The following is a 26,226-nucleotide window of genomic DNA, read 5'->3' on the forward strand; positions in this document are numbered from 1 at the left end:
CCAAACAGTCTTTGAAGGTCCAGAGACGTGCAGCATTAGATTCATTATCTGAAAGGGGGCAGCGATTTCATCAACATGACAAAGGCTCATTAATATTACAATATTAAATATTGTCTGAATTTTCACAATGATTTTGAAATCATTTCTTTCAATATTTGTAAAACAGAAGTAGTTTTAAATAGATATGGCTCGCTATTTCTGTTTTTTGAGCATGCTATTTTGTAAACAACCCATCTGGGGATAAATGAAGTCATCACTATGTAATAGTTTGATTCGGGGAAGTGTGCACAGTATGCTGTCACCGTATTGATCAGTGCTAATGTACGGTAAAGGTAACAACATCATAGCAGGGGAAAGAGGAGGAGTCTCGCTCAAAGACACCAGCTGTTAAAACGCATTTGCAGTGCATTACAGAGAAAGAGCATAGCTGCACAGACATTCAGAGGCACAAACAATCCCAGAAATCCAGACAAGCTTGAGAAGACGGCTGAAAGCAGTACTGCAGACTCACCACACCGCATTAAAGATCACGAATGGGGAAAGTATTCCTCACAAATCACTAAATTCATCATCACAGTGAGTTATTTGATATTGCAGGCTTATTATTTTGCCCAAAGCATGGTGCAAAAGAACCTCACCAATGAAGTAACTCACCAATGAAAATTAATTTGTTTTGTATGAATTTGACAGACCAGGTCACTGAGCTTAGCATGTGGCAACGCGAGGGGGGCGACTCCCGAAACGCCCTCCCCTCGAACAGAACATTCAATGTGTCGACTTCAATGTGGCGTCCATGACATCATCTGTACATTTACTGACCTTCAAGGCTTTTCTCAAGAGCTTTATCCTAACAAACAGTCATCCACTGAGATAAGAACAGTTCGCATTGGTTCCGGATGTAACAAATCAGCCATGAGCTGCACAAAATGCAAGAGAGAACAATCTGAGAACTGGGAGGTGACACGTATAGGCAATTGCAGCATGCTACGAGCACATCCTCCCGAATTTATTACAATTACGCAGATATCAAACCAGGAATCTCTTTAAAATAAAAAAAGCACCAAATTAAAGAGCTGAAATGTGAAAGACACTGACCACCCAAAAGTGTTTTGAATTGAAAACAAGTATGTAATGCGTGGGTTTAGCAAACTCAAGGGCAAATGCAATGATAGAAAAGGCCATACAGAAAAGGCTGCATGGAGTGGAGGCAGTTACTGTCCATAAACACTGACTACAGCTTTCTGTAGAACGCTATATTTAACCACCTTGATTTCCCCACAGGAAACTTGAGCTTCATACATGAACTACAAGCGCTAGAAAATATGCAAATAATCGTTGGCTTTGTGTCGGTAGGAAAGAGTCGCAGCATATTTGCGTGCCTGCTTTGACGTGTCGAGCTGTTGACAGCTTTGAGGTAACAACCGTGAATGTGATTTTAACACATCAGACGAACATAGCATAAGAGGCAGGCCGCACAAAACTACTAACAATATCAAAAGCAGCTGCATAAAATCCTTTGACTATTTACAGCGTTTATTGAGTTTTACACTTATAGCTGGCGAGTCGGATGTATCAGATATATACAGGGTCAGAAGAGAGCGTTTTGGTTGTGTGAAGGTTCTTATAGCCCTTTGATGCGGCAGAGTAAAAATAGAAAGTCAGCAAGAGAAAGAGACTAAGAGAATGTGAAACGTAAGAGAAAAAGGAATAGAGATACTAAGATGGATTGTATATAAACAGCTGGTCTTTGGTCTCCTCTGGCATTTTCTTTAAAAAAAAAAAAAGGGGTGGGGGAAAGAGGCATGAAACTGCAAAGCTTCGTCATGACACTTCTGAAACATTTGCCTGCTTTGCCAGAGAAAGGGCTCCTTGATAAGAATTATTGAATAAAAAACAGGAACGTGAGAACAAAAAACTGAATCTGTCAAAACTTGGAATGGGTGCAACTTATATTTACAAGAAGAAAGTTTTGAAATAAAGGAATGATTTCATAGCAGAAAAAGACTGATACATTCCAGATCTTTTGTATCTTTTCCACCCTGGTTCCACCTTTTCAAATCCCGGGAATGGCCGTGACATTCCTCTGGCATTTTCAATTCTCTTTAGCAAAATGGACTCCTTTGTCCATGGAAAAACACAAAATGTTTAAAACAACAGTGTGTCATATCCTTTAAAAACTGATTTGAGTCTTTGTAATGGCAAAGAAAAAAACAATATGTCAGATTTCAAATGCATGCTTTCCATTTTCACAAAATAAAGAAGTTCTTAAGAAAGCAATGCTCTGTCTGTAAATGGCATTTCATGCCTTGATTCAATCAGAGGTTACCTCGTCTGTAACGGTGAGAAATCAAAAATAAAGTGAGATCTCAAGAGTTCCAAAATCACAATCTGTGCATTCCGGAAAAAGCATCTCATGATGCACCAAGAAACATACAAAATAAATAAATAACCATTGATGATCATATAAAAGGCAAAGGGAAAAACAAAAGAGCATATAGTCTATGAAATCCCACCATCAAGCCCAGAACCGGGCTGCTCCGGTCAACCAATCATAAAGGACAGCTGAGGACGCACTCCTCTCGTCGAGTCGTCATTGGAGCAGAGGCTCCACCCAACTCAAAGTAGAACTTGTTATGGAGTGTCTGATCTTTCATTAGTCGTCCTCAGCGTCTTATTGGCCGGGGAGCCGATCACCATGACAAGAGACAAATGAATTAAATCGCAAGTCAAGGTTTCTGTGGTCCAGGGGAGAGAACGACAGGTGTGGATAGGCCGTCCACACTCAGTGCTGGGATCTGGATCTGATTGCTTCCATTGGAGGGGAACTGCAAGAATAACAGCACGGTATTAATTAGGATTTAAGCCATTTTTTAAAGGGATAGTTCACCTAAAAATGTCCTGGCTAATCCAAGCATTATAAATGGTAGTGAATGGCAGCCCAAAAAGTGTCTCCATCCATTATAAAAGTAATCCACACGGCTGTGGGGGGTTAATAAAGACATTCTGAAGCAAATTGATAAGTTATTAACCTCCTGGAGCTGTGTGGAGTACGTTTATAATGGATGGATGGACTTTTTTGGGCTTCAAACCCTTGGCTGCCATTACAAAGCTTGGAAGAGCCAGGACAATTTGTTTTATATCACTCTGGTTATGTTTGGCTATGTCTTATACCATTAGGGTGGCTTGAGGGTCAGAAAATCATGGGTAAATCATAATTAAAATTTTTGGGTGAACAATCCCTTTTCTACCGCATTTATGGCTTGATATCAATCACTTTTACAAATTTTCAGTAAAAAAAATCAAAGCACGCATTTACAGTATTACATCTATATTGGAACATAAATAACCTGCAATACACAACTCGTAGTGATACTTGAGACCAATCACTAAATAAACTGGACAATATTAAAGATACTATAATAAAAATGCAAAACTATAGTCCAAAAATGACATCTACCAAGACAGACAGGAGGTAGGGTTTTACATGTTCCTGTAAAACAGTGTGTAAACCTTCCAAACTCTGCATTGCTGCTACTGTCCAGCAGAGGATGCTCACATGCTTTTCTGAAGACAATGGTCCAATAAAACAAAAGCCTTCATAAAATTAAACACAATAGATTTGCCAACCACTAAATGAATAAGCGAAAGAGAACTTGAAATCACTGCAATGTAAAAACCTTAGACCCTGAAAATCTTTTTGGTAATTTTGTAAAAAATGTTACAAATAGGAGCAATATAAGACAGTAATAGTAATAAGTAATAAATAATTATGTGTACTGTTATTATTAGTTATAGATATAATAATAATAATAATAGGAATAGTAATAATAAATAACTAATATATATATATATATATATATATATATATATATATATACAGGGCTCTACGCTAACTTTTTTCTTGAGGAGCACTTGTACTCCTAATTAAAAAAATTTAGGAGCACAGTCAAAAATTTAGGAGCACATTCTAATCCATCAAACACATTCCAATTATAACTTTCCCATTACAGGACGATATTTGTCCTTTAATGTCCAGGGTCATTTTTACCATTATAAGAGCAATGTTTTCTAATATTATTAAATGTATGCATCATCTGTCAATTCTTAAATTCAACATAATTCTGACATTATATTATCATTAACTTCTGAGAGTACAGCACAAATACACACAAAAAGCAGAACTGGACTTCATACTATCAAACACCTATGCATTTAATGCATGAGTTAATGTTGTATGAATGTTTTACATATAAGTTTTTGAATTTAGAAATATGTACAAATTAAACTTTAAAAGTTTAATATTTTAAATAAAAAAAAAGTCCATGCAAAGTATAAATATGAAAATAAAAACCGCCAGTAGGTGGCGGCACGTCATTCAGTCAATAGTTTCAAAACACAAGATTCATTTGAATCGAATCGCTTGGAGATGCGAATCAGTTCTGGTGAGGCTTTGATTTTCACAAATAGACAGTGTTGTGGCTAAAACGTTGTTACTTAATATCAACTTGTCTATTAGATTTTTGTACGAGATCAGTATCACACATGCAATCATGCCCAATACTCGGAGCTTTAGCAAGCTGTAACTTTTGGCGCTCTGGCGCTCCATAAACAGAACTGCATGCGTCTCGCGGGGAACATTGCAGCCGGATCTACTTCTCTCTGTTTGTGGTGAGTCACGCAGATATTGTGCTAATCCGCAGCTGGGAATAATTTATTTTGTGTGTAACGTTACAGTGATTCAGAATAAGACAAAAACCCGGTTTGGAAAAAATCTTCATGATATACTCGCTCATTATATACATTTAGTATTTTTTTTAAACAGCATGTGTGATAAAGATTAACTCAAGGGCTTTTTAAATGTATTATTAATACATTATTGTTTGATGGCATTTATGCCCCAAGCATCCGCTAATTTCTGGCTTGTTTATGATAATCCAAACGTGGTATTTCCAGTTAATTTTGATTTGGCTGATAAACAGCGCGAAGCGTCTGGTAAAGTGCGCATGGCTGCGTTGTCAGACCGTCACACATGTTTCACTTCAATCGTTGTAAACAATCGTTGTTTGAAGTGTAGTCCGTCGCACACGTTTTTGCACTTCTTCTGCTGAGTGCTGACTGAAGGCATGAAAAGCAGCTGATTGCAGTAGGAAACATAGCCTAACAGTTTCTCAGTGTTGATTCAGTCAGTGTTGTAGTTTTTATTCCGATTGTACACATCCATTCATGAGAATCGATCGGGTCACTCGCACCGGTGCGCCTAAATATTTTTTCACAGTCGCACGCAGTAATTTTTAGGCGTAAATGCGCCCAAAATGGGCGTTATGTAGAGCCCTGATATATATATATATAGCTAATTAAAAAATAGCACAACCAGCAATTTGATAACACACCAAATTCAGTAATAATGAAAATTATTATTAAATAATAATAAAACATTTAGCAATTCCAAGAGGGTCACCCTGGTCCTAATAATAATATAACAGTAATTCCACTTCGCGTCCTGTCTACTCACTTTCATAATCATAATAAAAAAGCAAAAATAATATTATTTATTTATTTAATAAATAAATAAAAACTAAAATAATGTCAGATTACCTGTGGCAGTTGTTTTCACAAGTTCAAACTTACAAATGATCGAATAGAGTAAAAGAATATAAGAGGTCAACTCCGCCCTCTCTCTTAGCTTATAGCCTTGCTTATACTTGACACGTCAGCACGAGCACGAGTGTCATTGCGGAGTGGGCAGTTCACGATACCCCATTTGTGTGCAGCGCATTTTTTTTACTTTTCGCACAGCTCTGCATCCAAAGACGCAGGACTTCTAGGCAAATCTACGTCTCATCACATCACCACCCAGTTTGCACGTACAAATTAATTGCTTATATTTACAAAATGAGCCTAAAAAAGCTTATATAAGCCCTTTTATTGAAAATAAAGATCCATGTTTTATAAAAAATAAATAATTAACGAAAAACTAAATGAAAATGTTTAGTGAAATTAGGAAATGTTTAAGAGATTGTTTATTGAGTTGTAAACATGTCTACATACATTTTGTTCTAATGTCACAAGTAATATTATCAAAGTTTACTGAGTTTTACACTATTCTTTTACAAAAAAAAAAAAAAAAAAAACAGGTTTTAAAAGAAAACTTGTAACAGAGAACTTTTACTGCCATTTAGGAGAACTCTTAGTGGTAAGATAATTTTTTTGTGTGAATACGGCCCCAGAACTATTAATATAAATAGATATTTAAATGATGCTGAATTTTTATGAAAAAAATATAACCAGTCGCCTCACAAGCTCAGCTTCTTTAGTCTTTTAGCCAGAACACAGCAAGAGGGGCGGAGAGTTCACAAAAACAGCTTGCGATGCCGTCCGCTGAAGAGACGGCAAGGAATGGCAAGGACATTTTTTATGTCGGATTTGTTCAGACGGTGTGTGAAGTCAAGATTCTGAAGAAGAAAGAATTGGCTTTTGGTGCAGCTTTATAAAAGGCACAGAGCCTCAAATGTGGTTGCACGGCTGTTTTTTGTTTCCTATTTCTGCAGATCTCTGGTCTCATTCTGTAATGACACCAATTTCCTAATCATTTTATAAAAACACAGTATTTCAGAATATAAAATTCTCAAAAGACTATTTGGGGAAAAAGTATTCTTCTTTTTATTCTCTGCATTTCTCCTCCTCTTATATGTCATATGTTGTGATGTATTTGATGATTATGAATGGAGTGGGCAGACAGTAAATTCTCAGCCATGAGATAAGCCGAGGGAGTGTGAGGAGACAGATGGTGTGCTGCTGCCATGCTGTGGACAGAAACTGTGTGGACAGGAAGTCTCACCTGGAAGGAGAGCTTGGCAGGGCTGCGTGGAGCGATAGGACTGAGCGTGCTCCAGAAGTGAATGGTTGATGGCAGCGGACTCGGTGTCAGCAGCACTGGAGTCTAGGTGAGACAGAGACAGAGAGGAGAGAGAGAGAGAGAGAGAGAGGAGAGAGAGAGAGAGGAGAGAGAGAGAGAGAGAGAGAGAGAGAGAGAGAGAGAGAGAGAGAGAGAGAGAGAGAGAGAGAGAGAGAGAGAGAGAGAGAGAGAGAGAGAGAGAGAGAGGAGAGAGAGAGAGAGAGAGAGAGAGAGAGAGAGAGATTTGAAGAGGTTGTTTGTGTGCGTGTAAGAACCATTTTCCAAGGTCATTGTGTTGCACCTCTTTGTTCTTGGTTATCTGGTAACACAAGCATTCATATCTCTCTGGCTTTGTTAAAAATCACATTTAGACTGTGTGAACAAGAGCTTGGTACATTCATTCATACCACACAAATGCTATTGTTGCCACCCACAAAAAAACAACATTTGATATTTATTTTTGATCATTATAAAAGTATGGCATAAGCAAACTTCTATTAAACACACCCAAACACAACTCCATTGAAAGACAATGAAGAAGCTCTGTGATTTAAAAAGTCAATCTCTTTGTGCCTTGTATGAGGTAAAAAAGGGAATTGTGTTGAAATCAGGGCTTTTTGAACTGCTTAATAATGCCATTGCAAGCAGCACCATTTTAATTCTATCAAATAGTGCAAACGACTTTCCATTTTTTTACTCAATTAAATGTACATTTACATGTTAGCACAAGCTTTTAAACAACCGTAATAATGAACTGGTTGGCTCACCAGGGCATGGGAGGTGATGACTGTGGGTGTTAAGGTATTTGTAGCACTGCCAGAGGCCAGCAGGCTGTTCACCGCTGCATTGACCTTATCCAGTGAGAGTCCAATGGGCAGCAGAGTAGACGAGGATGGCAGCTCCAGCACACGTGGCTTCTTTGATTTAGGAGGCTGGACTTCCTGTGTGCTCTCCGGGAGGGAGGCTGATGCAGTATTGGTGTCCTCTGAAAACAGTTTTGAATGAAGCACTGAAATTGGCAATTGATTTTTAAACACGGCAGTCTTGGTTGCCCTATAACTATGTTGAATAACTGTAAAGCATGGCCTGAAGTTGCTTATTGTTTCTATAATAATGCAAAATCAGCAATATGGTAAAATATATATATACATTTGATAATGAACTAATCACGATAAACTATTCTTCCATCAATACACACTACTGGAATAGTTTGAGGTTAGTAAGATTTTAAGGAAAAGGATGCATTAAATTTATCAAGTGACAGTTAAGAAATGTATTGTTATATAAGATTTCTATTTCAAATAAATGCTGTTCTTGTGAACTTTCAAATAATCCTGAAATAATGTATCATGGTAAATGTTTTAAACATTGATAATAAATCAAAAATATTTCTTGAGCAGCCAATCATCATATTAGAATGATTTCTGAAAGATCACGTGACACTGGATTAATGAGCACAAAATACTTCCTTCAAAAACAGCAATTAATTATCTTAATGCTAGGCTGTTTACAGATACCAAGCAGCTTGCAGTATGAATATGGAGTTTATTTGATGTCCCTTTTATGGCTGAGATTAAAATATTAAGGAATGAGCTAACAAAAAGATTCACTTGGAATTTGTAAATGTAGTAAAAAGAGACAGCTGCTTTGAACATCACCAGCTATTCTGAGCTCAAAGTTTTTTTAATTAACCAGTATCAACCAGAACTAACCAGGTAACTCCGGTTGCTCTTCCACTTCCCCTTCTTCAACCGGCTGGGCCACTGGCTCCACGCAGGGTGATGGGGCATCCACAGGGATTGGGGCCTCTGTGTCTCCATTGACGGGCACTGTGGACACCGGCTAAGTAAAGCAAATGAAAAAATTACTCTTATATTTCATTCCAACTAAACTTATTTTCCCCCTTTTTAGGGATGTTATGCACTGAATAATTTATAAATGACTGTGACATGTCTGTACACCTCAACATCTGTTTTTTCATCCAGATCGACAATCTCCAGCAAGTCTTCCTCAGATGGGAGATTGGACTCTTTGGGCAACCCAACAGGAGGAGGCTTTATGACCACAAACACAGGCTGAGAGGGGTTGACAACACATTCGCCATGAGCCAGAGGAATGAGCGAGGTCAGAGAGCTGGGATCGGACAAGTAGATCTGTGGTGGGTCACCCAAACTCTGGCTCTTCTGTGCTTGAGCATTCTGTGGGATTGATGGATAGATTAATTAAAAACAATGTTTTTATACACAGATGTCAGTGTGCATAGTCCGACATTAGAATTTCCTTGACACAAGCTGTTTTTGTGAACTCTCCGCTCCCCTGCTGTGTTCTGGCTAAAAGCTGAGCTTGTGAGGGCGCTGATTATATATTGTTCATAAAAACATACACACAAAAATATCAGTATTTAACAAGGGTGTTGGATTGCAAGCTGATTAGCAGACTATGTTCCAGGAATCATGATGCATAATCTTTTATAAATCTGCCTAACAATGTCATGTTGACCAGGCAGCAATAAGAGCTTAAATGAGCAGTGATTAAAGCTAATTTGTAACTGTTTAACTTCCATATTGTGACATTTTCAAGTGCAACAAACAACATTTGTGTGGGACTTGATTTATTAATTGGGGAAAGGGCTTGCAATGAATGCAATGCTATTTTTGAGACTATCAGAACTCCGTCAGCGGCTGAGAGTCTCTGCAAATATAATTAGCATGACTATAAACATGTCACACAAAGCAATCAAAGAGTGACGATTTTGCCTAAAACAAGCCATTCTTACCGTGGTTGCAGTTGCTGAGCCAGAGGGCGTCTGGGGGCTGAGAGCTGGTGTGGCACATGGGGATGGGTGGGTCACTATAACCTGCAGATTGCTGCTCTCCACAGTCGGCTGAGCCTGAATAGCTCCCTGCTGTCCTTCTGATGGACACATTCGCATCTGCAACACATACATAATCACTGTGAATCAAATCCCTGATGCGCCTTACAATCTTCAGCTCAGAGACGAAAACATGAAACCCTGAATAAAGCTGACCTCATGCACTGTGCGATCCAGAGAGGCAGGTTTGGGGCTGCCATCACTCAACAGCTCTGTTTTGATGAATTTAGAAGTGCTTTTGCAGGGCGTCTGCAAGGACTGGATGGTGAAAGTAGAGTAGAGACCAGATTTCATGTAATCGTTGCGGGAGCTGCGGTGCACTGAGCTGGGGGAGGAGCGCTGAACCTGCAGGCTCTTGGAGAGACACGGGCTGTTGTTGTTCGCAGCACCTATAGGTTTGGTCTGAATGGACAGCTCCAATTTCTCTCCTGCATTGGTCTTCTGTGAATCCTCAGGCCCTCTCAGACCATCAGCAGAGTTGGGGTCCGGAAAGGTCACAAACTTGTAGACGAATTTCTGGCCACTAACTTTCTTAATAATATTCTGTGGGAGTATAAATGCTTGGTGAAAAATTGAGTAACAAAAGAAATGCACTCAATATTAATTCAAACCCTTCTGCAAATTGTTTTTTGTAGTTATGCAATATAAATTCCAGAATTATTATAATTTATTCATGGGCAAATAATAGTGATAAATCGAAATGCTGTCCAGGATGACTAATTTGTTGAGTAAATAATGTCAAATAAATGTTTAATGTAATTTATGTGCTCTCATTTGCTATCATTACATTATTATATCAAATATATAGCTTGTGATACTGGCCAAAAGTTGGAGTCAGTAAGGCTTTTGAAATTTATTTGACCAAAAATATTTTATTTGAATATATATTTAAAAAGCAATTTATTAATGGGATGCAAAGCTGAATTTTCAGCATCATTACTCCTCAGTGTCACATGATTCTCCAGAAATCATTCTAATGTGATTTGCTGATCAAAAAACATATATTATCAATATTAAAAAAAGTTTGATGCATTTATTCAGGATTCTCTCATAAATAGAAAGTTGAAAAGTACAGTATTTATTTGAATAATATTTTGTAACATTTCAAGTGTCTTTCATTCCTCATGGATGTATTAAAGTAACGCATCCTTGCTAAATGAAACTCTTTCTTTCCAAAGAACACGTATTTGATATAAACAAAAATTATACTTAGGTCTAGGGCAGGGTCGTGGTATGACGATATACATCATGGCAACAATATAAAGAGATTTATTAAGTGGTCAGATGCACACACAATTATGTCAAAAAAATGTCCATTGTGTGGAGTATTCACTTAAACACAGTTGGTTATGTCTAAAGAGACCTTAGTCAAAGTGATTCCTGTGCATACCTTGTCATAGTAGTAACGAAGTGCCCTGCTTAGTTTATCATAGTTCATGTTGGTTTTGTTCTTGCGAAGCCCCCAGAGTCTGGCCACCTCCTCAGCATCCAGCAGTTTGAATTCCCCATCCCCAGACGTCCAGGAGATCAGATGCTTCTGACTCTGATCATCCAGCAGGTGTAGCAGGAATTGCCACAATGTAATGGACGGATCCATCGCTACAGGGCACAGAAAACAGACTATGTGTTAACCGGGCCATATTTGTAAACATTTGGTTAAAGTTTACAGGTGCTAGTACCATGTTAACGGTGTGTGTGTGTGTGTGTGTATATATATATATATATATATATATATATATATATATATATATATATATATATATATATATATATAACATGGCTGCAGATCCAGATCAATAGGTGTATTAGATGCAGTATTTTTTTTTGCAGCATACCTATTAAAATCAGTTGTGTAGTCCTTTTTCAAATCATTTACAACGTTAATATGGTACTAGATGATTATAAATGGTGAGTGAACATTTTATCTGCAGTGACATCGAGGGAAAACAGGCAAGAATTAATGGTGCTACAGTCAGCAGAGGACGTGTATCACAAGTTCAGGAAGAACATGTTGAGAATGCAAATTAACCCTATTACCAACCCCCCCCCCCCACCCCCTTCATTTACGTAACTCATAAGCAACACCTTAGAAACGATCACCATGGTAAAAGCATTTCAGCAACAGTTTCTAAGGAATATAAAAGACCCCGGCACCTTTTAAGCACACTGAACCAAATAAATAGCAGGGAATTGCTGATGACAATGAAGGGAAGCGTTTTCATTTTAACCCAGCGAATAAATTCTCATTAATTAAAACCATCATTAAAATGAGCTGTAAGTGACTGAGTGAGTGCATTCATTAACAGAAAAATGTCTTTAATAAACGGTGTCATTCTAGGACTCAAACACCAGAAGAATATCCTGTGGGCAGTTTGTACAACCACACACCAAGGCAAACAGAGGGTTTTACAAAGCTGTTGTTCAGGATTTAAATGTCATATTGTCCTGTTAGCCCATTATCTACACTTACTCATCAAATCAACATCTCACTGCAAGATTGCTGAAATTACTCATTTTCATACAGGCTGACGAAAAAAGTTTTTTGAAGGCATTTCTATTACTTTTCATAATTGTTCCTGCTAGAAATGCATAAAATAACTATGCACTGACAACATTTAGATTGAACTTTCAAACTTTTTACAACTAAAGAACAAATCCAGAAAGTTGAATTAATTTGACGAGTAACGATGAAAATAGAACAACCCTCAAAATTATTTATCAACAAAATATCACCTGAAAGATTTGTCTGAAAACATATTGCTTTAGTTTTAAGCAATTAATATGAATAGATCAATTAGAAATGTGTTAATTGTAGATGTATGCCCCGTAATAAACATATAATGAAATATAATAAAAAATGCTTGTGTAACTACACTGTAAAATGAACACAAAGAAGACATAATGCACCATACTGTTATTTGTCAAGATCATTTACCTAATAGTATGTCAATATTGGCTATTTCAGGTTTATTTCCCCGCTATCTAATTTTAAATTACATTTCAACAAATATTTACCTTTAAGAGCCTTTAAGGGCCTCACTGTTCGTTAGGGTTGGGTACCATTCAGATTTTACAGAATTTCAGTGCTGTCAACGGTACCTTTTTTTGGTACTTCAAGGACGTTTACCTCAACTAAAGAAACTCATTTATAGAAGTGTTATTGACATATACCATAGCTGCCTTGGTCTCTGTCTGCCATCGTCTGTAATTTTTACCAGTAAATAGTAGGCTAAACCAAATTTGAAGAACATTAAGTTTCTGTGTGTTTTTATTACTTTTTCTCAAATAATAAAATGCTCAAGAAGTGACTCTCAGAGCGGCTCTGGAGTTAATGTTCATGCATTCATGTCCTTGTATGAGATGGCAACACGTGACCATCAAGCACAATATATTGTGTGTAAGGTAAATAAAACCATCAATCTGCGCCATTCATTCAAACTGAGATACGCAGGACATGCATGATTCATATTTAAATCGTTAGGTACCAGAAAATTGGCACCAATGGATTTAAGATCTTTTTTTTATTAATTTCTATGTAAAGCACTTTGAATTGTCATTGGGTATGAAATGTGCTATATAAATAAATGTGCCTTGCCTAATGTGAATCGGTACTCTGTAGTACCAACAAAATTTGGTAGGTGCCATGAAAAGTATAGAGTTTGGTACCCAACCCTACAGTTCATATTGATGAGTATCAAGCGTCGAGGAAGCCTCTGGAGCTGAAATTCAGATATAGTAATGGACATTTCATTTCCGATATGCTCTGTAAGAGGTAGACCAATTGCAACACACTGGGCTGTCTGACCAATCAGAGCAGAGTAGGCTCTCGGAAAGGAGGAGTTTAGAGAAACTGAATCTTATAACAAACCATTTTCAGACTCTTTAAGAAATGATGTGATGTTGCAATTTATATTATAATGTGTTTAGATGAGCTTAGATGCATGTAAATCTATTGTAGGACCTCTCCACAACAAAATATGAACCTTTAGAATAGCAAAAAGGGCACTTTAACAGCAGAACCTACTGAACTCTACTGTTTGAGCCAGTAAAACAAACCGCTTTAGATTTTACCCAAAGCACAATAACAAGAAAAACCATGTTAACCACACATCTATACCTTCTTTAAAAAATAATAATACTGGAATCCAAATATAGTAGCGAAAATAACCACAGTCACTGTATTTAAGATAAAAAGGTCACGGTGAAGCAAAAACCAAAGAATCAGATCCACATTAGTCTTATTTAAACTTTGATTATTCACTAATTTTCCTTGCAGTGTTACATTCTAGCTGAAGAGCTCCAGCATGACTAATCAAGGGACTAACACTGCACAGCTTGCCTTAGTCTAATGCCTTATAAATCAGCCTGTACATCTGAGAAAAGCAAATAAAGACCGGCACTGAACAACACAGATCTGTTTTCCCCCGTCAGACCTTATTGCCTTAAGACTGTTTGGGGACCTCAATGCTCAATAGTCAATTATCTTGAGATCTCAGGCTGCATGATGACTTATAGCCAATAAATACGAGAAGAGAGCCAGACAGGACTGTGAGTTGAACATAATTAATAGTGCTAAAATACCAAAACAACTCCCCAATAAACATGTACTCTTGTATTAAGTGGGGCTCATAGCAGTTCATGGATGTCTCCTTGGGTTTACATGCTGTCTGCCAGTTAATATCAAGAGGACACTGGTTTTTACAAACAAACAAACATACACTGTAAAAAAAATATTTAGAAAAAAAGTTACCTAAGTTTAAGTGGCCTTAAAATTTTGAGTTCATCGAAATTAAAATTTTGAGTTAATACAATGAACATTTTTTTGAGATTCGACAACCTTTATTAAAATATTATTTAACGATTTTGTAAGCATATTGGGTAATTGTGTGTTTTATTTGTGATGACGCAGTAAAACATGCCAAATAGTGCTATTTTCATGATTTATAAAACTTTTTTATGTGGTTCAGTTACAATAATATTTTGAGTTTCTATTTATTAAACAAATTTCCTCCATTGTATCAACTCAAATTTTTAATTTCAATAAACTCAAAATTTTTAGGTTTTGATAAGGTTACTTACTTTTTTAAGTTAAACCAACAAAAAACAACAATTTTTTTTTTTACAGCGTATGAGAGAAACGCTGCTATATGAATTGCACAATCATGTTCAATGCAAGTTTGGAAAACACCAAGTTCTTATGCACTTGCCTCAAAGTTGTCAGAGTAATTAAAAAGGCCTTGTACAAACGATATCTAACAATAAAGGTAAAAGATAATACGCTTGATTATATTATAGCACCTTTACAAATAAAACAACAGTACGGGAGCTTGTTTGACAGCTCTGACACTCAAGATCAGAAAAAAAATGTAATTCTGTTAATACAATATTCTAAATATTTTGCTGGGCAGTAAAACAAAATAAATAAATAACAAGGAGAGAAACAAGTCAGCCACACATTGACATAACGCACTGTACCGTTATTTGATTCAGAACTAGCGGCATGTGGAGACCCTGTCAGTTTTGATTTTTTTTTAAACATGTAACGTTACTCAGGTTTGGACCAAAATAAGGTGTAAATACCACTAATGTATATGGTCCCTTTAATAGTTTTTGGGCAATCACGTTGATTTGAACACAACGTTCTGGCTCACACAAGGATCATGCACCATCCAACTCATGGACAAATTAACTGTGAATAAAAGAGAACGAGTTGTGGATGTATTTGGCTTTATTTGCCTAACAAGCACTTTATTAAACTTAAATACAAGCACTCCTCCTTCAAGTGGAATAAAACTTACCGCTGATCAGCGGGTTGGAATCCATCTCTCCCAAATAATTGTGTTTATGGGCGGTTTTATTCTTTGGCGATTAAATCACGTCCATTACTGTGCTTGCTGGGTGTCAAAAGTCGGTGGTTTAATTGCGTTTGGCTGTTATGTAACACATGCACCTCTCCCTCCATGTTAGTTGACATTAGCAGCTAAGTCGCTAGCTCGCGTTAGCTCACGCTGCCTGCGCGTGCACCGTTCCTGTCAGACGGAATGAAGACTTCTTCAAACGTCAAAATACTCCAGTAATATCGACCAAGGCCGCGGTTTAAAAGGTGGAATGTCACGCCCAGCCTTTAAACTAATAAAGAAACAGTAAGGTGGGGTTCATTCCAGTGTGGTGGACGGTCAGGGAGGGCAAATAAAATGAGACCCATGATCAGGTAGCCGTTGGTCCGTCTACTTCGGCGCGAAGCGCGCGATCATCTTGTTCAGCGGTGTCCAAGCAACGGACGGAAAGTCCTCGCGCTCTAGCCAACCGCAAGAGCGGCTGCACTGTTGGCTTAAAGAGCTCAAAATATCGGGGTAGTAAAAGACAGAGCCCTCCCTTCCGAAGTTTTTTTAACAACAACAACAACCTCTGCTTTCCCCCTCTTTGCTTCCTGTTTCCACGAACGCCTCGACTACTTGTTTCTTTTTTTTCCACCTCTCTTTGGTCCGCGAGTCCCCTGTGCGGCCGTGACGTCACTGCACAGGCATGACGTGAGTCGGCTGTAACGTTAGAGGTTAGCCAAATGAATGAGGAGAAACTTTTGTGTTGGTTTCTTCTTTGGAAGAGATACTTTTTATTCAGCACCAAGGTCGGATGAAATGGACAAAGAAAATACATATGAACCCAAATCCTCCCCCTCTCTCTCTCTCTCCCCCCCACACCACACACACACACACACACACACACACACACACACACACACACACACACACACACACACACACACACACACACACACAATCAGGTGCGATCCACAGGTTGCTACCGCAGGACTGGCCGGAAATGTTGCTTTCACCACATAATGCAGGGGTTTTCCAGGGGCCGTAAGAGAGTGCTAGGGGGTGTGTGCTAAAGTTTAGAAAACAGTGTAAAAAATGTAATCACTAATTAACTGCGTTACCTACACATAAATAAATAGAACCACATTTAATTTAATTTTAGGATGGGGTCCCTTGCATGAGGTTTGATTCATATCTAGTTGTCCCTGATATAATGTATAGTTAAATAATAAAATAATATAGGAAGCATAATTGATTTTCAGGGACTGACACATTGGGATGTGCAATGAGATGTACAATAAAAGGTCCCTCTAAATCCTGAATAATATATAATGTGTAATTCCATAGCCAGTGCTGATATTGTCACATTATAATGACTGTATTGTGTGTCATTGTGCCCAAATGCGGCAGTGAGTCTTTGTACAAAGAAAAATAATCTATTTCAGGAGGCAAGTCTTACAGTGCTGCCACAATTCAACATCCAGTTTCCATGGCAACTGTTACTAGTGTGACAGGGTAGCCGTCACACGGATGCTGCAGAAACTTACCATTAAGCACTGTCTTCATCAATCAGAACCGCTAAAATAGAAGTTCAATTAATAATCAATTAATTTCAACATAATTCTTGAATCCCAAATGCAACATAGAACTGATTATATGCATAGTTTATCCTCTTATTATTTGTAGATACAACCAACCAAACAAATACTACTTGTATTTTACATAACAGTATATTGATTTTGAGCTTTTATTCCAGAATCAGCCATTAAAAGGTTTTAACATTAATAATCCAACAATTTTTTTAAAAAGATCATGACATTCTTCATTTCCAATAATAAATTGCTTGACATACCTAACCAAGGGAAGCCTCATTTTTCTACATAATATCTATTTATATATATATAATCTAATCTTATATGAAGAAATTTAAAATGGTGTTTTAGTGTATGATCATGTATGATTTAGTAAAATGATCACAATAACACTAACAGTTGTACTGAAAATGTTACAATTTATTCAGCAAAATGTTCAAAAACAACAGTATAACCTGTTAAAAGGCAACTTGATTGCCATAATGTTCACATTGTTTGAAACAAACATTACAGTCATGTGTGCAAGAATAATACACTGTGCTGTGATTGATTCATGTACTAAACCTCCTCCCTCCTTCTGTTCTCTGGAAGATCCTTCAGACCTTGCAATTCCCTCAATCCCTGTCAAAAACAGATTATTTCTTAACTCATCACAATAAATTGTAAAAGGAGAAAAAAATAAAATAAAGCAGAATTATATGTACCTCCAGAACCATGCGGATGTTGGCCTTGATCTTTGCTGCATCTTTGGTAAGGACCTCAGTATACCTAAATAATTATAATAATGATTATAAACATCATTGAAAAGTTTTCAAAATGATCAAAAGTCAAACTAGAGGTTCTCTTACTCGGTTAGCTGATTCGTCTTCTTTTCTATGAACTTCAAAGCCTCTGCATGGGTGAGCTCGACAAAGAATCCATAACCAACTGCCACATATATTTTTGATGCATCGGGTCTAAAAAGAAATTAATCGTTTATGAGTTTGCCCTTCAAAATGTTAGGTAGAGGCATTGAGGCACAGTACACAGACATAAGACTTGCAATGCTTACACATGAGCCTGCACATAGAAATTGCAGCCAAGGTCTACATCTGTTTTGAGTTCTTTGCTGTCAGTTTCCTAAAGATGAATAAAAGAGTGTTCAATATACATATTGGGGCTTCCAAACAATTAATCACATCCAAAAGAAATAAAATTATATAATTATTATGTATATTTGAATACACACACACATTATATCTATCTATATATCTATCTATATATCTATATATACACACACATACATACATACACACACACACACATTTAAGAAATTCTTGAATAGATATACTGTATATATTTGATATAATTTAGGTTATATTTAATATTTTATACACACACACACATATATATATATATATATATATATATATATATATATATATATATATATATATATATACACACACACATCACATTAAGTTGTCCAAATGAATGCCCTACCAAAGCATATTATTAATTATAATACAATTTGTATATATTCACGGTAGGAAATTTACAAAATATATTAATGGAACATGATTATTACTTAATATCCTAATGACTTTTGGCATAAAATAAAAATGTATTGTTTTGACCCATACAATGTATTGTTAGCTATTGCCACAAATATACACATGCGACTTATGACAGCTCTGAAAAAAATTAAGAGACCACTTAACACTGAGAAATCTACGTTAAGTGGTCTCTTTTTTTTCTAGAGATGTACATTTTGTAAAACCATAAGTGCAGGACATCAGAACAAGCACAAATTTTGGTTTAATGGATAAACTACCTGAATGCTTTGTATTGTGTTCTTCAGCTGAAGGTATTGTGCTATTTTCTCATATACAGCATCTCTTTGCTCCAACACCTTCCTGACAGAATCGAAATAACAGTAGAGAAGCTTTACAAATTACATTTACGATGTCATTTTAATAGATTAACATAATACTACAATAGTTTATAACAATATGCATTATTATGCACTATAGGTATTTATACTATGTGGTATTACAAAGAATACCATGGTATTACTATGCTACATGTAGAAAATCATGGGATTACCATGGTACAAACATGGTAATACTATGGCATCTTATATACGTGCAATACGCGTCTGTGTTTCACCAAAGCTATAAATATTAGGTGATAATACTTACTGTAAGTCAACACTTCACTGATAAATGTCTCATACTGCAAGACTTTTTCATTAATACCTGGCGTCCCAGAAGTCATGATATGACAAAAAAGATGGTTGCAAATCGACTACAATAGAGACTTCCTTTATCAGCAATCAACGTTTCTAGTAATAATCTACATCAAACATCGAGGCTGATGCAACGATCAAAAGTGTACAGATGACAGATTATTTAGTTTAGTGAGAAAATACGCGTCTGTGTGAAGCTAAACCGTCCTTCTGTCTGTCACGTGGCTCTACACTTGTTTACATGATGCACGGAAACGTCTTCGAAACCGGATATGGCGTTGGCCAACTTTTTATGTTTCTGATATTGTATTTATATATATTTATATATATGGCATGTTTTATCTATCTGCTAGTGATACAAAATAACTCAATAATAATACGCATATGTAAATACTTTAAAGTAGTGTTGAGACGTACGACTCATTTCTGCGAATCGGTTCTTGGAAACAGTTAATCTCAAAGAACGGGCGTTTTTATCTCATGATGTTATCTTTGCATATTACATACAGTATGTGCACGCGCACACATTACTTTTTATTAAACGCATCTAGTATGTTCTAATAAAACTGTAACGTTCAAGAGAAACTATGTTCAATGCGGACTCAGTTCAGGTTCAGTTCAGGTTCAGTTCCTGAGTCGAAATGAACATGTCCAAGATTCGACTCGTTTACGAATCGCACATTGCTACTAGTTCAAAGTTCAAAAAGCAGCTGCGCAGATGGCGCATGTTCATGCAGCAATGAGACATTTCTGTCGTATAAAAGTACTATAGTTTTAACATAGTTTCAATTGTCACCGTGCTTTCATTCCAATCATTACAATACACTTAAAAGTGCCAGTGTTTTGAGTTCAGACAGTTGTAAAGGATAGTTTTGGAGTAACGTTAAGTTAGTCAGTATAGGAATGGCAGGTCCAGAGCTGCTCTTAGACTCCAGTATTCGCCTGTGGGTTGTTTTACCCATAGTCTTCATCACGTTCTTCGTCGGAGTTTTACGGCATTATGTCACTCAACTGATTCATAGTGAGAAGAAAGTGGATCTGCAACAGTTGTCTGATAGGTGAGATAACTGATACAAATGTTTAGCTATAAATATGCTATCAAACTCACAAAATATAGAACATTTATATGAGAAAAGGTAGGAAAAACAGTAATAATGTAATAGAATGTGTAAATTAGAATGTGTATATGTATCTTGATAAAGTTATCTTGGAAACGTTATACGTTTTTATTGCTGAGTAAACAAATGCAAATGCACCTGAATTAAAAGAGACATTTTCTGAAGTTTACCCAAACCTCAGAAACCTGATCATCAGATGTAATTAATTACCATTACGAAATATGCAAATCAGTTTCATTTCCTGCAAACATATTAAATCCTAGAGAAGTTCTCTAAGAGTTTAATAACTTCTTAAAGCTGCAGGAATCAGCTGGAGAGAAGTGTGTTTGTAATCTGATTGATACAATCATTGTAAATGTATGTTGTTGTGAACACACGTATGCATTTATCTAATAAAAATCTAACTTAAAGCTTTTTAGACTACTTAAAACCTTCAAAATTATTTAAAACGTATTCAAACTTCAAGATTTTTAAAAAGCAACATAAAATTTGTCTTGACAAACTTTTTAATCTAGTTTAATCTTATATCCAGAGGTGTTTAAGACTTTAATTCATTTGTTGTTTTAATCCACAGCCAGGTGTTGCTGCGCAGCCGCATTTTGAGAGAAAATGGAAAATATATTCCCAAACAGGTATTAATTACTTTAAAGGGTTAGTTTACCCAAAAATGAAAATTATTTCATTAAAGCTACACTGTGTAACTTTTTTTAGTTTATTCTTAGCTAAAAACACTTATATACAAAATATATGTGCTCATTAATGTATATTTACTTCTTCCAAGTAATAAAGTATTCTCGTAAGTTTATAATATGCCATTGAAAATACATACGGGTGAGGGGTTCGAATGCCGGTCGCCATGTTGCCCCTCCATCTTGAAAGTACATTAGTCAAAGAGAGACATACCCGTAAATTCAAGCTTCGCCGTGTTTTAACACTCGATGGCACCGTGTCGAATTTGAAGAGGGGGATTGCCATGTTAATCTTGGACTAAATCGGCCACCGTAGGAGTTAAAATGAAATCAGAATTGAGAGGAACAGAAACTATTAACTGTTTCAGGCGTGTTCGATTGGGGTTGGAGCTAAACTTTGCAGGATAGTGGCCCTCCAGGACCGAGATTGGGGACCCCTGACTAACGTGAATGACTGATAACAAACGTTTGTAACATTTTACTCCATCCTCTTATCTTTACTCAAAGTAGTAAGAACGACAGACAATCTGCATTTATAGACACAGTTTTAGGTAATAGTGACCCACAGCCACTTAGAACTATTTCAGTAAGTCAGTAATAATGCGAGTTAGTCGGTTAGCTGTAAACTTACACAATATAAAACACAAATCTGTATTTTGAACACCCGGTAGAAAATATATACATCAATAATTAATCATACTTACAGGTTGTGATTCTGAGGAGCAAGCTGGTCCAAATAAACTGGGTACTATCACCCCTTTCAAGAGAAAGTGTGTTGGGTCATGTTATACGTGGGTGGACAGCGTAAAACATAGGCGGACGTTATGCAAATGTGTTCTCTAGTGACGTAGAACCGGGATTCGAAATACATATTAATCATATAGGTGGGTCAGAGAGTTAATTCTTACTTTTGGGAAGAATTTTTAAATCTTAACACTTTATCGTGCACTTTTGACTTTGCAGAATGTTTACATTCGCAAACAGCTAGCTATACAATATTACACACTGCATGAAAGGGACTATTCAAAAACATAATAGGGGTGCTTTAAAATTTGCCAGTGCCACTGTTTTGTCTCAAGATGCACACCAATAATGTTTTTGTCTTAAATGTCCTAATTGAACTAAGGCCTAATCCTGGTTTAATGTAAGCCCTGTCTGTGAAACCAGGCCTTTTTATATTCATTTGAAGTGTCACTGATCAACAATGCTGTCCTGTTCCAGTCATTTGCCATGCGAAAACACTATTTCAACAACCCAGAAACTGGATTCTTCAAGATGGTCAAAAGAAAAGTGATCCCTAAAAACCCCATGACCGGTAAGAGATTACTTTAACATCCTGGACTTTAAATGACCTTCTGTGCTTCCTCACTATGTCTGAAAACCTGTCCCTTCTTCGCTCGCAGACCCCAGCATGTTGACGGACATGATGAAAGGGAATCTGACCAATGTGCTGCCAATGATTCTGATAGGAGGATGGATCAACTGGGCCTTTTCTGGTTTTGTCACAAGTATGAGCTTTTGATACTCGCAAGAATTAAAATGATAAACTGCCAGTGTGGTCTTTTGTACAATCATTTGTAAATGTGATCGAATTCAGGGCTGTAGGAAGAATCTGAAATGTGAAGGGAGACATTCTAAACCTTAACAGCCGGCTCATGAATTTTAATTGGGTGATGTAATGTTTGGCCAGTACATTCATTACTCATTTTCTGAAAGCCAGACTTTGGTAAGTGGGCGCTAACCAAAGCAGGATTACTGCATATGTACCCATTCAGTTCGCTGCTGATGCAAGCGGTTGGTGGAGGCTTTTATTTGGCCTTAAAGTGGCTACAGGTAGCTCTTAAAATATAACTATTTTCTAAAAGGCAGAAGGAGATTACTTTTTTAAAATGTCATACTGGCAACACATTTTTTGATCAAATAAATGCAGCCTCAATGTTGTTTTAATTTTGTGCCACTTTTTTTCCTCCAGCTAAAGTTCCGTTTCCTCTGACTCTGAGATTCAAGCCCATGTTACAGAGAGGAATCGAGCTTCTCTCGCTGGACGCCTCCTGGTACAGTATTGACGTGCTATTTTTTTTAAATTTGTTGACAGAATCTGAAAACTATGCATGAAATCTGAATTTCTCGCTCTTATAGGGTCAGTTCAGCTTCTTGGTATTTTCTCAATGTGTTTGGGCTCAGAAGCATGTACACCCTCATCCTTGGACAAGACAATGGTTGGTTGTTTTTTCTTATGATATCAGTCTTTTTATATTATATTACATTACATATTAATTTAAAACAATAAAAGCTATTTAATACACACGCACACATACCGGTCAGGCATAACATTGTGACATATGATTATATGATTCCTAATATAGTGTTGGTCCCCCTTTTGCTGCATAAACAGCCCTGACACATTGAGGCATGGACTCCACTAGACCCCTGAAGGTGTGCTGTCGTATCTGGCACCAATATGTTAGCAGCAGATCATTTAAGTCCTGTAAGTTGCAAGGTGGGCCCTCCATGGATGGGACTTATTTGTTCAGCACATCCCACAGATGTTCGATTGGATCGAGATCTGGGGAATTTGAAGGCCAAGTCAATGCCTCAAACTCGTTGTGCTCCTCAAACCATTCCTAAACCATTTTTGCAGGGAATACCGTTTCCTTTAAAGGGTGTACATGGTCTGCAACAATGCTTAGGTAGGTGGTACGTGTCAAAGTAACATCCACATGGATGGCAGGACCCAAGGTTTCCCAGTAAAACATTGCCCAAAGCTTCACACTGCCTACGCCGGCTCGCCTTCTTCCCATAGTGCATCCTGGTGCCATGTGTTCCCCAGGTAAGAGACATACACACATCCGGCCATCCCTGTGAAAGAAAATGTGATTCTTCAGACCAGGCCCCCTTCTTCCATTGCTCTGTGGTCCAGTTCTGATGCTCACGTGCCCACTGCTGGCATGTTTGGCAGTGGACAGGGGTCAGCAGGTATGCAGCCCCATACGCAACAAACTGCGATGCACTGTGTATTCTAACACCTTTCTATCAAAACCACCGGCATTAACTCATTAGCACATGACCCATCCCCGGATCACAACTGTTTCTTCCTTGGACCACTTTTTATAGATACTGACCACTGCAGACCGGGAACACCCCACAAGAGCTGCAGTTTTGGAGATGCTCTGACCCAGGCATCTAGCCATCACAATTTAGCCCTTGTCAAACTCGCTCAAACCCTAAAGGTCATTACATACTCCGCAAGAACGGAGAAAAAGTTCCTGATCCCAGGGCTGAAAGAACAAAATTACATCATCTTGTTCTCCCAGCCCTGGTTTGGGAGTTCTCGCAGTTCGTTCCCGACTTTTTTTTTGTCTGTGTCCGTGAACTATTATGTGATTGGTCAGAAATTTAAAGTAGGAGGGGTTAATGCGGAGAAACAGACATGTTCGGCACCTGCTTTTCTCGTGAAGTATGGGATGTCCTAGCCAGAACGATCGTTGTTCTTGTTTTTGCCACCTCGAGAAAATGAGTAAAAAAAAGTTTTTCTTGTGGAGTATGTACCACGCTTAACACATCAACTTTAAGGACAAAATGTTCACTTGCTTCCTAATATATCCCACACACTAACAGGTGCTGTGATTAAGAGAGAATCAGTGTTATTCACTTCACCTGTCAGTTGTCAGTTATGCCTGGTTGGTGTGTGTGTGTGTGTATATACACATTTATTTACATTTTAATCTTAGCCATGACACTTGATGAACAAATTTAAATATTAAATTATTATTTTTAGCTGCAGATCAGTCAAGAATTATGCAGGATCAAATGACAGGGGCTGCTATGGCGATTCCCCCTGACCCTAATAAAGCATTTAAGGTGAGTACAACATGATTTTTTGTTTCATTTTTTTATGATTTATGCTTTTTTTTTAGGACATGCACAAGCAAAAACTTTCAAAAAAAAATGTATGCCAGCAGCAGCTATTTGTGGTTAGCACAAATTTAGTTAAAGTTAATTTTTCTTGGGAAATCACTGCCTACGCCCCCAGTGGACGGATTGATGTATGCAACAGCAGCCTTGATGTGGAAATGTGCTCGCTTTAATTTCATAACCTCCTCATCTTAATATAATTGTGAAACCTTAAACTCTGATGTTTTGAAGCTCACATAATTACAAGACTACTGAAACCTACTCCTTTCCTGAAGGAATCTTCCTATTCCTTGCAATAAGTCAATGCAGTCCCAATACACACTATATATATCATACACAAAAAGATCCGTTGGTCATGATTTACTCACCCTCATGCCTTTGTAACCCGCATGGCTTTCTTTTTCCTGTGGAAAACAAAAGGAGATGTAACGTTTAGCAGGATGTTCACGCTGCTCTTGTGTAAAGCTCTGCACTGCTCTAAATGTCTTCTCCTTAATGGTCGTTTCAGAGCGAGTGGGAAGCCTTAGAGATCGTGGAGCACAAATGGGCCCTGGAGAACGTTGAAGAGGAACTCATGTGTCAGGACCTGAACTTCAGTGGACTCTTTAGCCAAGATCTACAGTAAAAACAACCATGTTTCGATGTCTGCCTGATTGCAAATCACCTTTTGATATGAAACAGTGCTGTGCATTTTACAACCAGTTGTTATTCTTAACATTATTCAAATGTTGGTACTTGTTGACTGCAGCGATTCTGATCGATTCTCTGCAGTGTTGTCTTAACACCCATATTTTATGTCTTAGTTTTGTGAAAGGGTTTGTTTCCTTAGTTTGTGTGAAAGGGTGCCTTGAAAAAAAAAATATATATATATATGCGTTTGTTAAAACGTTAGTTTGGTTTTCATCTTTGATTTAAAGGTTGCTATCCAGTTTTTCTCTTTTGTGGTTGATCATCACACAGTTCCTTGTTGACAAGCCATTGTTTCAGTCACAGAGATATTATAACAGCAAATTGAATGTAAAACAGATACTATTTTTGTCTCTGTGCTAGAGGAATTTAATAAACATTATATGGAGCCCTAAGGTGAGGAGGAAATCAA

The 26,226-nt window shown here is 37.3% G+C and overlaps 3 protein-coding genes across 3 annotated transcripts; 1 reads left to right on the forward strand and 2 right to left on the reverse strand.

The window, feature by feature from the left end:
* Positions 1-1,774: 1,774 nt before the first annotated feature.
* elk1 (ETS transcription factor ELK1) lies at positions 1,775-16,302 on the reverse strand. The gene is made up of 9 exons (XM_067414338.1): positions 15,566-16,302; positions 11,158-11,366; positions 9,924-10,310; positions 9,672-9,827; positions 8,857-9,093; positions 8,608-8,737; positions 7,663-7,880; positions 6,839-6,940; positions 1,775-2,825 (listed from the first exon to the last, which is right to left on the reverse strand). The coding sequence occupies exons 1-9, from the start codon at positions 15,588-15,590 to the stop codon at positions 2,727-2,729; spliced, it is 1,563 nt and encodes a 520-aa protein (XP_067270439.1). The 5' UTR covers positions 15,591-16,302; the 3' UTR covers positions 1,775-2,726.
* A 1,275-nt stretch (positions 16,303-17,577) lies between these two features.
* On the reverse strand, positions 17,578-19,669 carry uxt (ubiquitously-expressed, prefoldin-like chaperone). The gene is made up of 6 exons (XM_067414340.1): positions 19,355-19,669; positions 18,992-19,073; positions 18,230-18,297; positions 18,027-18,134; positions 17,883-17,946; positions 17,578-17,799 (listed from the first exon to the last, which is right to left on the reverse strand). The coding sequence occupies exons 1-6, from the start codon at positions 19,432-19,434 to the stop codon at positions 17,737-17,739; spliced, it is 465 nt and encodes a 154-aa protein (XP_067270441.1). The 5' UTR covers positions 19,435-19,669; the 3' UTR covers positions 17,578-17,736.
* Positions 19,670-20,087: 418 nt separating this feature from the next.
* Positions 20,088-26,209, forward strand: zgc:86609 (ER membrane protein complex subunit 3-like). Its single transcript, XM_067414339.1, has 8 exons — positions 20,088-20,463; positions 21,098-21,155; positions 22,434-22,527; positions 22,616-22,720; positions 23,185-23,266; positions 23,352-23,431; positions 24,991-25,073; positions 25,636-26,209. Exons 1-8 carry the CDS (start codon positions 20,309-20,311, stop codon positions 25,750-25,752), a joined length of 774 nt encoding a protein of 257 aa, XP_067270440.1. The 5' UTR covers positions 20,088-20,308; the 3' UTR covers positions 25,753-26,209.
* Positions 26,210-26,226: the final 17 nt, after the last annotated feature.

The sequence above is a fragment of the Pseudorasbora parva genome, chromosome 13 (genome assembly GCF_024679245.1).
Source record: "Pseudorasbora parva isolate DD20220531a chromosome 13, ASM2467924v1, whole genome shotgun sequence".
Lineage (NCBI taxonomy): Eukaryota > Metazoa > Chordata > Actinopteri > Cypriniformes > Gobionidae > Pseudorasbora > Pseudorasbora parva.

Coding starts and splice junctions, on each gene's coding strand:
- elk1 (XM_067414338.1), bottom strand. CDS start 15,590: ATGGATTCCAACCCGCTGATCAGCG. Junction 9,094..9,671: donor GCTCAGCAACTGCAACCACG/GTAAGAATGGCT, acceptor TCAATCCCACAG/AATGCTCAAGCACAGAAGAG. Junction 8,738..8,856: donor ATGAAAAAACAGATGTTGAG/GTGTACAGACAT, acceptor TGCTTTACTTAG/CCGGTGTCCACAGTGCCCGT.
- uxt (XM_067414340.1), bottom strand. CDS start 19,434: ATGACTTCTGGGACGCCAGGTATTAATGAAAAAGTCTTGCAGTATGAG. Junction 19,074..19,354: donor GAAGTGTTGACTTACAGTAA/GTATTATCACCT, acceptor CGATTCTGTCAG/GAAGGTGTTGGAGCAAAGAG. Junction 18,298..18,991: donor ACACAATACAAAGCATTCAG/GTAGTTTATCCA, acceptor ATTCATCTTTAG/GAAACTGACAGCAAAGAACT.
- zgc:86609 (XM_067414339.1), top strand. CDS start 20,309: ATGGCAGGTCCAGAGCTGCTCTTAGACTCCAGTATTCGCCTGTGGGTT. Junction 22,528..22,615: donor CCCTAAAAACCCCATGACCG/GTAAGAGATTAC, acceptor CTTCGCTCGCAG/ACCCCAGCATGTTGACGGAC. Junction 23,432..24,990: donor CATCCTTGGACAAGACAATG/GTTGGTTGTTTT, acceptor TATTATTTTTAG/CTGCAGATCAGTCAAGAATT.